The 13,474-nt window shown below is 42.9% G+C and overlaps 1 protein-coding gene across 1 annotated transcript in view; it reads right to left on the minus strand.

The window, feature by feature from the left end:
• Nucleotides 1–7,701: 7,701 nt before the first annotated feature.
• GARS (glycyl-tRNA synthetase) overlaps nucleotides 7,702–13,474 on the minus strand; it is a 45,339-nt gene continuing 39,566 nt past the window's right edge. The window contains exons 15-18 of the mRNA XM_010829404.1: nucleotides 13,073–13,182; nucleotides 10,330–10,423; nucleotides 9,581–9,771; nucleotides 7,702–8,005 (exon numbers count right to left, since the gene is read on the minus strand). Coding sequence (XP_010827706.1) covers nucleotides 7,880–8,005; nucleotides 9,581–9,771; nucleotides 10,330–10,423; nucleotides 13,073–13,182 — 521 coding nt within the window. The 3' untranslated portion in view covers nucleotides 7,702–7,879. The remainder of the gene's footprint in view (nucleotides 8,006–9,580; nucleotides 9,772–10,329; nucleotides 10,424–13,072; nucleotides 13,183–13,474) is intronic.

Raw genomic sequence — 13,474 nt, forward strand, 5'->3', positions numbered from 1 at the left:
CCTGGGATTCTCCAGGCAAGAACACTGGAGTGGGTTGCCATTTCCTTCTCCAATGCAGGAAAGTGAAAAGTGAAAGTCAAGTCGCTCAGTCGTGTCCAACTCTTAGCGACCCCATGGACTGCAGCCTACCAGGCTCCTCCGTCTATGGGATTTTCTAGGCAGGAGTACTGGAGTGGGTCGCCAGTGCCTTCTCCAGCTTTGACTAGATGGACCTTTTTTTCGGCAAAGTAATGTTATGGTAGTAATGCAATTTAAACTTAAGACTTAAGTTATATATGTATCTCTGGGCTAGTCATTTCAAAGTAAGCCAGTTTTTACACCAATATACTGAATGTGGCACCTTCCCTGGAGAAGATGCTTTCAGGTGTCATTCAAATATTTCTGGAGCACCTACTGAGTGCTAGGCACTTCTCTGGGCACAACAGAGGATATAGACTTAAATGACGCAGACTCAAATTCTTGTCCTCATGGAATTGTTGACTTAAAAAAAAGCACAATATGACAGTTGTGAGTCAAGTTTTATTTAGGGCAAAATGGACTATAGCCCAGGAGATAGCTCTGAGAAACTGCTTCCAAGAGGAAGGTCAGTATATATATGTGATTTTGGTGAAGGGGGAGCACATGCATCAGGCACATATTTTTTGCAGAAGTTTCTGCTAGTCATGTGAAGGTTACTGCTAATCACAAGGAACAAACATCACCATAAGGGATTTTGGTGGTTTTCTAGATATGAGGAGATGCAAGAACTGGGCTCATAACACTGGCTCCTGAGAATATCTAACTATCTGAAGACTTGTCCTGCCAGTTCTCCCCAGAGCACAGTGTGACTCGTTTCTGCTCTTTCCCCTGAATTCCTTCAGGGGGTGTTGAAAACCAGCAGATGCCAGCAGCACATGATCTAATCCTTGTAGAAGCACGTGCCAATTTGTAGTTGATAAAAGTTTATATTCCAGTGGGGACACTGAAAATTAAACAGACAAAGAAGCAAAATATATGATCAAGTGTTAACCACTAAAGAGAAAAAGAGAACAAAGAAGAGAGTATGAAATGCGTGTGGATGTGAATGTTCTGCATAGGGAGGCAGGGTGTTGCTCAGTGTTGAAACTGTAGGTGAGATGGCTGTGGGAGGGCTCATGGGGTGACGACTGAACAAGGTGTTGAAGGAGGTGAGGGAGAGGATGTGAGGATTGAGATGAAAAGCCCTGCAGGCAGGTGAACAGCGAGGGCCAGGGGGCTGCTTCTAGGTGTGCTGGGGCGCCAGGACAGCGGGTGAGCATGTATGTGTGCTCGGTGGGGAGAGGGGAGGTGGGCTTCAGGCGGGTGTTATTCTTTAGTGAGAGGAAAAGCCACTGACTTTTTAGGATGAATGGGACCACTTTGACTACTGGGTGTGAATAGATTGTGATGGGGTACAGGTACAGCAAAGAGTTCATGGAAGAGTCCAATAGACCAGGTGGGAGATGGTTGGGTGCCTTGGACCAGGGTGGTGGCCCAATTCTGAATATCTAGTGAAGGTGGGTTTGGTGGCCTCAATGTGGCATGGATGAGAAAGAGAAGTCAAGACTGGCACCCACTGTTCCTAACCCAGAGGGCAGGTTAATGGACTGGACCAGTTTGCAAGCCTGCTTCAGAATTCTTTTTAGCAAGATAGAAGATCTGGCCTCAATTTAAAAATGAGTGTTCATAAAGATTTTTAAAAGCTCGTCAGTGTTTTTTTTTTTTTTTTCTTTCCCATAATCTCATCGTGCTTAATCTCACTATCAATTAACTCACCCTCAGATGCAGAACAGTGGGTTTTGATGAGCCAAAAAAGGTTTCAATTAGTCTAAATTGTTTCAGTTCGCATAACTGCTTCTGCACTAATTGTTGGTGATTGAGTTTTAAGACCCAGCAAATGTAGACACTGCCTGGAAAAATGCTCCTGGGGCTCATGTCTGCACCAGGTCCTCAAAGTTGAAAGACGAGGGCAGAAAGCTTTGGCTCTCAAAGAGGAAGGGCTCTCTCGTCCCAGCCCCAAGCTCCAGAAACTTCCATGAGGTTCGGGTTCAGGCTGTGGCCTGGGATGGAGGTATGAGGGTTAGAGCAAGGCTGGCATTGCTAGATTCTCAGAGTCAGGACCAGAGTCCACTTTACTTGGCTTCCAGTACAAGACTCACAGCTGCACCCACCCTCATTCAGCAAGATCACGGCTCCTGAATTAAGGTCACCTGGGAAAACTGAATTCCATTGCTCATGTCCCCACCCCACACCTGCTTGTCTAATTGTCTCACTGGATACAAGGTGCTTATAAATACATACTCTCAAAGGGAAGCCCTTTTCAGGAGAGCAAGCAGTCCAGCATTTCATATGGCCAAGAAAGTGCACAGTGGTGCAGAAGTAGGGAAAACACTACAAGGAACAAAAGCATCGACAGCCCCTTTGAGGGATCCCCTAGGGCTCACCTTGACTACATTGTCCCTGACCCCCAGTACGCACAATCCACAGAGTCTGGGCTCCCACGGGGCAGCCAGCCAGTGCACATTTGCTCATGCAAACAGGCCCCTTCTCTGAAAATCCAATAGCACATGACCCAGGACTAGATTGCTCCACCCAGCATTCACAACAGTAGTTCTGCAGTCTTCTTTCTAGCCAAATTGGAGTGGATTTAGATTGTGAAAATAAAAAATAAAGCTTTTTTTCATTTAACACAAGAGCCACACCATACCCTACCCCCAACCCCCCAGGCCCAGCACAGGTTCATCTGCCTAAAGTTCTGCTTATGGAGGATTTTCTTATTTTTTTTCAAATGAGGACATAGCTTCTTTAGTAGTAAAGGACTGTCAGCTCTGGGTTAGACACATTGCCCCCCACAACACTGCCTGTGTCCTGTGTGTCTGAGTCCATTTTCCTGTGGACATGTCTGCCTCCAGAGTCAATGCTTTACTACGATAATATCTCACCAGCAGAAAATGCCATTGAGCAGGAAAACGAGAATGGTCACAGATTTTGAACCCAAGTATCAACCAGCACAGAGAAGTCAGGCCAAGGACAGACGCCTCCCACTCAACTACCTCTGCTGGTGACTCCGAGGAGTAAAGGAGAAAGCTTTTACTTAGTTGTTTATGGACCGAGCTACTAAAAGCTGAAATCATTCTGTTCAATCAGGTTTCAGAAAAGGAAATGAACTCTCAAGGAGAGCAGAAAAAGAACGGAGTGATTCAGGTGACAGCTCTCCCCTCTCTAAGCTAGAGCTCTTATGTTTCCTGCGTAATAACTCTCTTAGCCCTCCTCAGCCCCAGACAGCAGACAGCTTTGCGTACTTTGTGCTCTAGCTGCTGGACCGATGGCCCAGTTCTGATACACGTCCTAACCTGAGCAAAGAATCTTAAATGGCTACACAGATGATGTCCAAATGGTTTTGGTAAATCTACATATTGAGGTACACAGGAATGCTGTGAATCTCATGATGCTAAGTAAGAATTGTGTTTTGTGGGTAAATACCCCAAATGGGAAAATGTTGAACAGTGGACAAGAGATTAAAGTAGAAAGATGAGCAAGGGAGAGAGAAAGAGAAAGACGGGGGAAGGGAGAGTGGAGGAAAATTTGAGCTTGATAGAGTATTAAGCAAAATTGGTGGTTGAGGACAGAAATGGGTTTGTGGAGATAGAAAAAAAATCAGTGCTGTAGTCTACCAGAACTTGTGAGCAGTTTTCATACCTCTTCCTTCCCTCACTGTCATCTCTAGCGCTGTCAACACCCTCCTCAAATACAGGTCTACAGGCACAGCTTCTCATGAAGTCATGGCTGAGAAGGCTAGACTTCCTAACCTGGCTGAGAATCTGCATTCATAAACTCCAAAGTGTGGGACAAGAAGGAAAGGTCCTGAGCTGTAGGGCGAGGGTTATGTACAAGCAAGCATTTCCCGACAGCAACAGACTGTTTGGAACTGTGTTAATAAGTAACTGACTGCTCAGATGGTAAAGAATCTGCCTGCAATGCAGGGGACCTGGGTTCGATCCCTGGGTCGGGAAGATCCCCTGGAGAAGGAAATGGGAACCCACTCCAGTATTCTTGCCTGGAGAATCCCACGGACTAAGGACCCTGGGGGCTACCGTCTGTGGGGTTCCAAAGGGTTGGACACGACTGAGCGACTAACACTTTCACTTTTTCTTCTTTTGTAAAGGACAGTAATATTTAAATTACCTTAAGGATGAAAAGAGAGAACACAAAGGACCTTAGAATAGAGCCTGGCACATGATAGGCACCCAGCACACGTGCCATTCTCCCCGGAAACACTGAGTTCCAACCACTGAAGTCCTGAAGGGGAGCTGGGCAGAGGAGAGGCCTGAACCCCCAGCACTGGACAAGGGAGGCAGGCTATGAGCCGTGGAGGGTTCATGAGAGCATGTTTACTGACACTTCACTGAAGCAGCATAAAACAATGCCTGCTAAATTCATCTTTTCTGGAAACTTTGGTATTTTAATGACAACTTTTAGCCTGTTGTCAGTAAAAATTTTGTTCAGAAGATGCTTCCCCACTCTGGAGTGGGGCAGGAAGGGGCAGGGCTCAGCCTTTTTATGGCTTGAGCCAAAGTATCTGTTTTAGCAGAGGTTTTCCTAAAGGGGCTTTCAAAACTTTGCTGTCTGAACATCAAAACTCAGTAAATTGGCTTGAAGCATGCACATATGTGAGCATTTTTCAAAGTTCCAGTGATTCCAGTGTGCAGGCAGGGTTGAGAACTACCGTCCTAACTCTTTTACTGCTGCAAAAGGCTTAAAAAGATGTATCCTTAATCATGCAAGAAAGGTATACCATCACAACTGGGAGAACGAAGTCACCAGCACCAGAAAAGCTCCTGGCAAGAGGGCAGGGCCACAGGCTACAGCTCTCAGGCATTTCCTGGTGATGCTCCCAAATAATAACCCAATTTCCAGAAGAGCCATTCATCCCATGCACATGATCCTAATACGATTCCTGCTTAGACGCAGCCCAATAACCAAGATTTATTGAAGAGACGGGAGAATTTTGAGGCACAATAAAATTATTCATCCATTCATATGCTGAATCTTCAACTAAACTTCTTTGGGGTGGACAAATGTCAAGCAAACAAAACCTGCCTTACACATAGTCGGACTATCAGCAAAGATGCTGGTGCAAGGCTCTTTAACGTGACTGATGCTATCCGAACCTCTTCATCCTAGCCCCTCCCAAGAGATGGAGATTAATAGTTATCCCTAGTGATAGGAGGTTAATTTAAGTGCAGCTGCAGCCAGAGATAATTTGGATTTATTTCTGATTTGGTTCTCTTGTGAATAGACTCCATTGGGCAAGACAGTCACTACCATTAGCCTAAGTTTATATTGGTTAAGGGACTAATAAATAAGGGTCTAGAATGAATCTATCAAGGGATTTGACAAAATAATTTTTCAAATTATCACAAAAACCTTTGAACATCTGACATCTCTAGTACCATCTCACCTGACTAGTAGGATCATTTATTTATATGACTTCACAATGAATTCGGGAGCACTCTATATTCAGTATTTTACTATTATGAGCCGTTAAGCAGTATTAAGGTTCTGGACTCCTGCAGAACTCAGGCACCAACCACCTCTCTAGACACAACTCCTACTTGTCTGAACGTCCTGAATTCAACCTAAGTTTTCAAGAAACTACTGTTTTCTTAATGTACATTCCATGGGAATCAGTTAAGACTCTCACCCTTCTTCCTATTTTTAAGAATGGAGAACAGGTGTGACTTCTGGGATAGTGCTACTTAGCCAGCTCCCAAGATAGCCCACAGTTTGATACAAATGCATAAATAATAATGGGCTGCATAGCACATCAAGCCAGAAAGTCCCTGGCTTACACATTGGACTTGAACAGAAGAGAGGAGTTGTACACACACAACTCTTTGGTGTGTAGAGCCTCTTTAGAAAACAGCTCTTCCCCTGCTTGCTTAGAAGCAAGCATATGACAGAACCATTGGCTATTGACCTAGCTTCCCCACGCAGGTAATCAATCACTTTACAGGCAGTAGGGGCTCTTTGGGGAGAAATCATGGATTGCACCTAGAGGAAAGACCAGAGAAAGCAGGGCTTGTAGAATTCATATCCACCGTCTAACACAGGACAAATGTGTTTGCCAATGAAAAGTGAAGAGAGCTTTGGTTCCAATCCTTTTAGATAAATCTACATGTTTAATATATTTTTCCCATTAAGGAGCTCTTAACAACGCCTGGCTCAGAGGGTAAAGTGTCTGCCTGCAATGCAGGAGACCTGAGTTCAGTCCCTGAGTCAGGAAGATCCCCTGGAGAAGGAAATGGCAAACCACTCCAGTACTCTTGCCTGGAAAATCCCACGGACAGAGAAGCCTGGTAGACTACAGTCCATGGGACTGCAAAGAGTCGGACACAACTGAGCTACTTCACTTCACTTCACTTCTAACAACGCCTGAGGTTGTGGTGATTGACTAGGGAGGTGCTCACTGTGAAAAGTTAAATAAATGTTAAGTAGTAAAGACAACTGCCCCCTTATACCTCTGTCCCAGCCCCAATGTGAGAATGTTAGAATATACACCAAGTTAAGAGCTATAAGGGGTAAAAAAAAATCCTTAGAAAATAAAATCTCAAGTTTATTTAAAAGCTAGTTTCTTCTAATTTAATAATGAATACTTTAAAAAGCACAGGTCAGAGGAGAAATAAGCATCAGTGAAATGATTTCTTCCCCAGAGGTTTGTTCAAAATCAAGACTCATGCAAAGTCTATTTACTGACTGCCTACTGTCTACAGCACTGTGGTAGGCACCATTGGAGAAGAGATAAAGATGACAGAATCCCAGTGGGATTCTTAAATTGCTCTTCATTCTCAAGACAAAAAAAACATTCTGGATACGGGACCTCTCTTCCCCTTTACTGTCTGAGAGAACGATGGGATGCTAGACAGTCTTAACACAACAAATAAAGAGCTGGTCAAACTCACACATCCTTGAATTTTTTCCTAACAAATGAATACATGTGTTCTGACTCTATACAAAAACATCATAGCAGTGAAGTCCCTCAAAAGCTGAGCCAAAAACTACTAGGCTAAAATCAAAGACACTGTGACAGTTGAGAAGTGCTAAGTTAAGACACAGCAGATGGGGTTCCTCTAGCATCAGGAGTTCAACAATTTCCAGGGCTATCTGGGAAGCCAAGTACAAGCATGCCTTAGAATTAAAATAGACAGTTTCTGTTGATCCACCCCACCTGGACACTCTGAAGAGCAGAGTATCATCAGGATACTGGGGTTAGCAGCCCTGACCCCCACCCCAGCAAGTCTCTTTCACTGCTTCCCCTCCTCCACTGCTTCTGCAGCCTCCTCCATACCACAGCACCTCCCAGAAGCTAGTCCCCCTGCTCAGAGACTGCTGCCTCTTCAGCACAATGCATCACCTCAGAAAAAGAGAACAGAAAAGGCAAATTCATAGAGACAGAAAACAGATAAGTGGGTGCTTGGGGCTGGAATGCACATGAGACTTCTTTTAGGAGCAATGGAAATGTTCTAAAATCAGATGGTGGTGGCAGTTGCACAACTCTATAAATACACTAAATGTCATCAGTTTATTCAGGTGAGTTTTATGGTCTTATGACTAAAGTTAAGTTTAAGGTGTCTTCACTGTTTCACATCAAGTCAGGAGTGTCTACCCAAGTTAGGAAAAATAGCAGAAACATGAGCATGTTGGTTACAAGTCTGTTCAGAATTCCTTCAACTTTAATTGTGGGAGTAAGATCAGGCAGCCACTGAGGATAAAATGTAGTCCTGGGGAGGAGATGAGATGCTGGTTTTTTTTTTTGTAAAGTGGACATGATAAGAGTTATTCTTTTATTAGAGCAAATGGTCATAAGTTGCCAAAACTGTTCTCATTCTTCGATTGCCTCTTTTTTCCCAGTTTCTTGACCTTCGAAGACAGGATATCTGGCCTCCACATCCACCCACATGATGCTGCCATTGGCCAGATCGCGGACAACACTGGGCAGTTCAGAGACCTGGGGTAAAAGAAAAGAGAAGTCCCAGAATCAACCAACTGGATTAGGCTGTCAAAAAAAGAGGATTCACCCTGAACTCAGGAAACGACAGAGTCGAGTCTGTGTCTACACAGTGACAGGATCCCTCCAAAAACTGGTCCCTACGGTGTTTCTAAGTGACTCCCACCAAAGCCTCTTTACCTAGTTATGCTTACCTCCCTCCCAGGCTGGGGTCCTGCTCTTCCTCCAGCCCAGAAGCCCTGCCAGCTCCCTTGGGTACCCCAATTCCCCACAGAGCCTTTCCTGGTCATTCCAAGCCTCCAGGCTACCTGAAGTTACTTCATTTGTATTAAATTCAACTCTTAGAACCACGGTCAGTCAAGTAACAGGAGTGAAGGGAGTCAGGAAACTGGAGAGGCCCTCAGGAAGGGGCCAGCTGTTCATCAGCCAGAACCAACGGTGGCCACCACACAGCAGGGGTTCTCAAACCTGAGTGACCAACCATAGGAATCATCTGGGAGGCTTGCCTCTTTTTTTAAAGATTTCTTTTTTTATGTGGACCATTTTTGATGTTTTTATTGAATTTGTTATAATGTCATTTCTGTTTTCTGTTTTTGGCATTTTGGCCGTGAGGCATGTGGGATCTTAGCTTTCTGACCAGGGATCAAACTCGTATCCCTGCACTGGAAGCAGAGGGTCTTCACCACTGGGCTGCCAGGCAAGCCCCTGGGGGGCTTGTTAAAACAGTTCTGCCCACCCTTTCTCCCTCTCCAAACCCCAGCTCCATCCCAGTTTCTGACTTAGCAGGTCTGGGGTGGAGATTTCTCTTCTCTAACAAGTTCCCAGGTGATGCAGATGCTGCTGGTCCAGGAACCACACTCTGAGAACCCCTGCCTGACAGGAATACAGGTTCAGAGTACCCAGATCTGGTATTGTAAAAATATGAGCCAGAAATCTGTGACCTCTAAGGTAGACTGAAAATTCCCTTGGGAAAAAAGCAGCCTTTCACTCCTGTTTTCCCTATTACGAACTCTTAGTAACAAGCAGAGCAAATGAAAGGCACTCTAAATACAAACTTGCTCAACATAAACTGGTCAGGCAGCTGTCAAAGTGGTCACTCTTCTTTCCCTCCTGAACTTTTCCCATCTCCATGGTTCCCTTCCCATCAAGTAAAATTACTGAAATGTTATTTACTGTTTTGCATTGATTAGCATGAAGAAGTTTATACATACTCGTGTGTACACTTATATGGAAATATGAAAATAAAACTGTCTAAGCCTCCAAAGCCTGCCAATAAAACTATGGCAACAACCACTTGCGATCATGTTTCTCACTCAAATAAACAATCATAAATGCAAACTGTCAGAGAATGAGCCCAGAGTGATACAAATGGCTGTAAAATATTAGAGAAGTGTTAATGAATATTTTCATAATTAAGCCTAGGGGATTTGGGAAATATATGCTCTGTCTGATACAAATTTACAATTAAAATGAAAAAGACAAAAACAAGAAGGGAAGCATAAACACAACAAAATCCATCTCAGGTCGGAAGGAACCAGTTTTTAAGACTACAAATGCCAAAGCGAAGGCAGCCACCTCTGCTCTGATCTGCCGCATGGAGTCTCGGTCCCGCAAAGTGGCCGTGTGAGGGGTCTTGTTCACTGTATCGAAGTCAATGGTTATGCCGAAAGCCACACCAATCTCATCAGTCCTGGCGTAGCGTCTTCCAATGGATCCTGAGGAATCGTCTACTTTGTGAGAGATGCCATGCCTGGTCAAGGCCTCCGCTATCCAAAATAAATTCAATAAATTAAAAATGTCATATGCGCTCAGGAAACTTATAACAGGAGCGAACACAAAAGAGCAAGAAGTTGCAGCTGCAAGAGACAGAAACATTCCCAAAGTTTAAACCCTTGCTGGAGCCCAAACCCTCACCCATCCCTGCATCTCATTCGGCTATAGGGTCACGAGCAGCCAAGGTAAGGAGACTGGTGTGGCCCCAAGCAGCTCAGTGGATGCCTCCCATCTCTCAATTCTGAAATGTGTGGGCCACACCAGACAGCCACAAAGATCCCTTTCAGTGCTGAGAGTCCAGTGGCTGAAGATCCGCAGGGTTGTCACCCTCCACTGGGTGTCCCCTGATGAACTGACCGGCAGGGTCAGCAGGAGAAGCAATGTGCAATCTGACTCTTGGGTTCTATCCCAACTCATTCAAATGCTAGGAGAAAACATCCCGAGCAAGCATACTCTTTATTTAATACTTTTTTTTTTTTTAAGAGACATTTCCTAAAATTCAGTCTGCCTGATAGTATTCCCATGGAGATTAACCAACTGGATTTACTTACATAATTCCTTGACGAATGGCATGAACTCCTGGTTCTGGCTCAATGGAAGGACGGAACATTTGAATGGAGCTACTACGGCAGGGAAACTGAAGAACTAGATGATTTAAAAAGACATCCAAATGCATTAGTGTATAAAGATCTAAACATTAACGTCCAAATTTCACTATCAAAATACCGGAAAACAGGATGTGAAAAAGCAGTGTGATAAAACAGACAGCAGGATAACCAGAACTACAATCACAAAGATCTGGTTTTCAGCTTAGTATCTGGACCAACTCAGTGAACTCTACCTCTCTGGACTGGCGCTTCTCCATCTAAAACGTAGGTCTCTGCTGTCTGCTTTGCCTACTTTGCAGGTCAATCATAAAAATATTAAATGATGTAAAGCATTTTGAAAACTGCCATCTAAGATGGCAATTATTTGGTCCTACTTAAAAGCCTTACTTCTTTCTGTGGAGATCCCTATGAACCTCCCCCGACATCATCAAAAAAGTAGTGTCAACAGACAAAATTCCATTCTGTCCTCTAAGAGATTCAGCATAGTTGAAGGATGTCTGAGTCTTAGTGACTAAGTAAAACAGAACAGTTTAATTAGCTTACAAATGCATGTCCCAAATAAATAGTAGGAAGAAAACAAACAAAAAAACCAAAATTAGGTTCTGTATACCCAGAGAAAAATACAGCCCTCCTAACCTGCTCCTGAAACAGATTTCAGAGTTACTGAGAAATAAAAGAAAGCAAAAATATTTGGCAGAAGGCAAACAATTCTACCATTTTGGATTGGAAATGAGAGCTGAACATAGTTCTTAAATAGGATCTGTACAAAAGTTTCACTTGAAAGCAAGAACATGGGACTCAGAATGAATAAGTCCTATGAAAATAATGAATGACACGGGGTCCAGTTTGGCCCCCCAAAATCCTAATTAATCTTAAAATGTCAAGCAAGGATGAATATTCCACTGTAAGTAAACCCTAGACTGCACCAATATGGCACACGAATTGTGGAACACTCCTAACTCCACTTCTCTTTTCCTCTTGTGATAATTCCATTTAATGTGAGAGAGAAGTGGGGAACTGGCTTTATAGAAAAATGAGTTTTTTTTTTTTTGTTATCTAACCAGCAATGCTTTTATACCAAATTTATACGAAAATGGATTGAGGGACTATGTGCTAATAATTTAGAAACATTTTTGGCTTCTTACAGCCTAATCAAATTCCTCTTCATGATGAAATCTTTATGTAATTCATAAAACACTATAACTTATTCTTGCCTAGCCTTTAAGGAATTTCTATTACAACTTTAGTTTTATCACTATAGAGTCAAAAGAATAGCTGAAAGCTTTTTTAAAAAAAGTTTTCATTAGAAAAATAACCAGGAAAAGTTTGAAGCAAACTTGGCCTCTAAAAAAGGGCACATTCAATAAAGTATGATGTCATTCCTCAGGAAGAACCATCGCTTATGTCTTTATCTCTGGGGTCCAGGCTTAGGTTCCTGCTATCTGTTAATGAATGAAAAGCCACTCCTTAAATGTCAGGAAATGAAGATGTGACTTTAGGGCACAGAAGAAAAGAGTAGCTTTATTAGCTGTATATTATCAACAGTTATGTCAAACTTTTAAAAATACTGGTGCCAAGAACTCATCAGTTCAGTTCAGTTCAGTTGCTTAGTCGTGTCCGACTCTTTGCAACCCCACGGACTGCAGCACGCCAGGCTTCCCTGTCCATCACCAATACCCGGAGCTTGCTCAAAAGTCATGTCCATCAAGTCAGTGATGCCATCCAACCAAGAACTAATAGTTCATCTTTAAGGCTAAATGCCCTAGGACAAACTACAGAGCTGATGTCCAGCATTGTGCACACACTCAACTTTAGCTGGTCACACAGGTAAGAATGCTTCTTTCAGTTAATTCGACCTGTACAACCTTTCCTCTCTATTCTTGTTCTGAGTGATCTTCCTGGAAACCTGTAATTATACATCAAAGGAGTATAATTTCCACAACCAGAGGTTAGGTGAGAAAGGTGAAATAAGCCATAATGAAGAGCTATGTAGAAGACATGGAGCAGTAATTCAAAAGCACTGGAGCCAAAAGAAAACTTGAGGGATGAAGACTTCTTAAAAACATGCAGCGTTAGCTAGGTGTGAATGCTGGGAAAGCCTACACATCACATACTTCCGCTCAATTTATAATCTGTCAGTTTCCCACAATGGAATCATCTGGGTTTCTTATAAACACACATACACACACAAAACTAGATCCTGGGGTCTCAGACCTAGTGAATCTGTATCTCTGGACTAAAACCTAGGAATTTACATCTTTACCCTCAAAATACCTCAGACAATTTCATGCAGTTTTAGAAGGTTCCTTTTAATGCTTTATCAAAGTATAAATACAATTTTTAAGTTTGTCCAAATTCTATAAATCATCACCTCCTTCCCAATTTTCTAAAAACACAAGTATATCCAGAAAGGAGCACTCCTACCATTGATGCAATACAGACAGCTCTCCCAAAGTAATATGTTGTCTCAGAACTCAGAGCAACTAAAACAATGGCATCTGGAATAACCTACACATTCTAAAGCACAAATGAGATAAGGAAGTGCTTTGCTTTGTAAACAGTTAAGCAAAGGTGTTAATACTCCAGTAAATAATAACTGATTGTTTCAGAGCTGTCTTAACATCACTCAGGAAATGTCATTCTCTGACACTGTAAGACAACAAACAGTACACTGTATACAACTCACCGTCCTCTGCTCATCTCCCTCGCGAACTTGGAATGTGTGTTCAAACACCGTATACATGATCCTGCCCAGGCCAAAAGAGGGTTCGATTACACTTGGAATAACTTCTTCCACTGCAAGAGAAACAGAAATTCAGTAAGACTCTCTGAAACCCCACATGATGCACTGTGGGTCCTCTCTAACAAATTCTAACTGGCCCTAAAAATATCTCTATTCTAGATGGATTGTGATTGACCCTGTACAGCAGGACAAAAAAATCAGAACATTCCTGAAAACTATTTCCTGGTAGAAAACATGATGCCTTTAAAGAGAAAACTGGAGAGGAAAACTTTTTTTTTTACCAAATTTAATTGTTTATATACTATAAAAAATAAAACAAGATACCAGTGTATTCCTTCACCAAGT

This window comes from Bison bison, unplaced genomic scaffold (genome assembly GCF_000754665.1).
Source record: "Bison bison bison isolate TAMUID 2011002044 unplaced genomic scaffold, Bison_UMD1.0 scf7180017858770, whole genome shotgun sequence".
NCBI classification, from domain to species: Eukaryota; Metazoa; Chordata; class Mammalia; order Artiodactyla; family Bovidae; genus Bison; species Bison bison.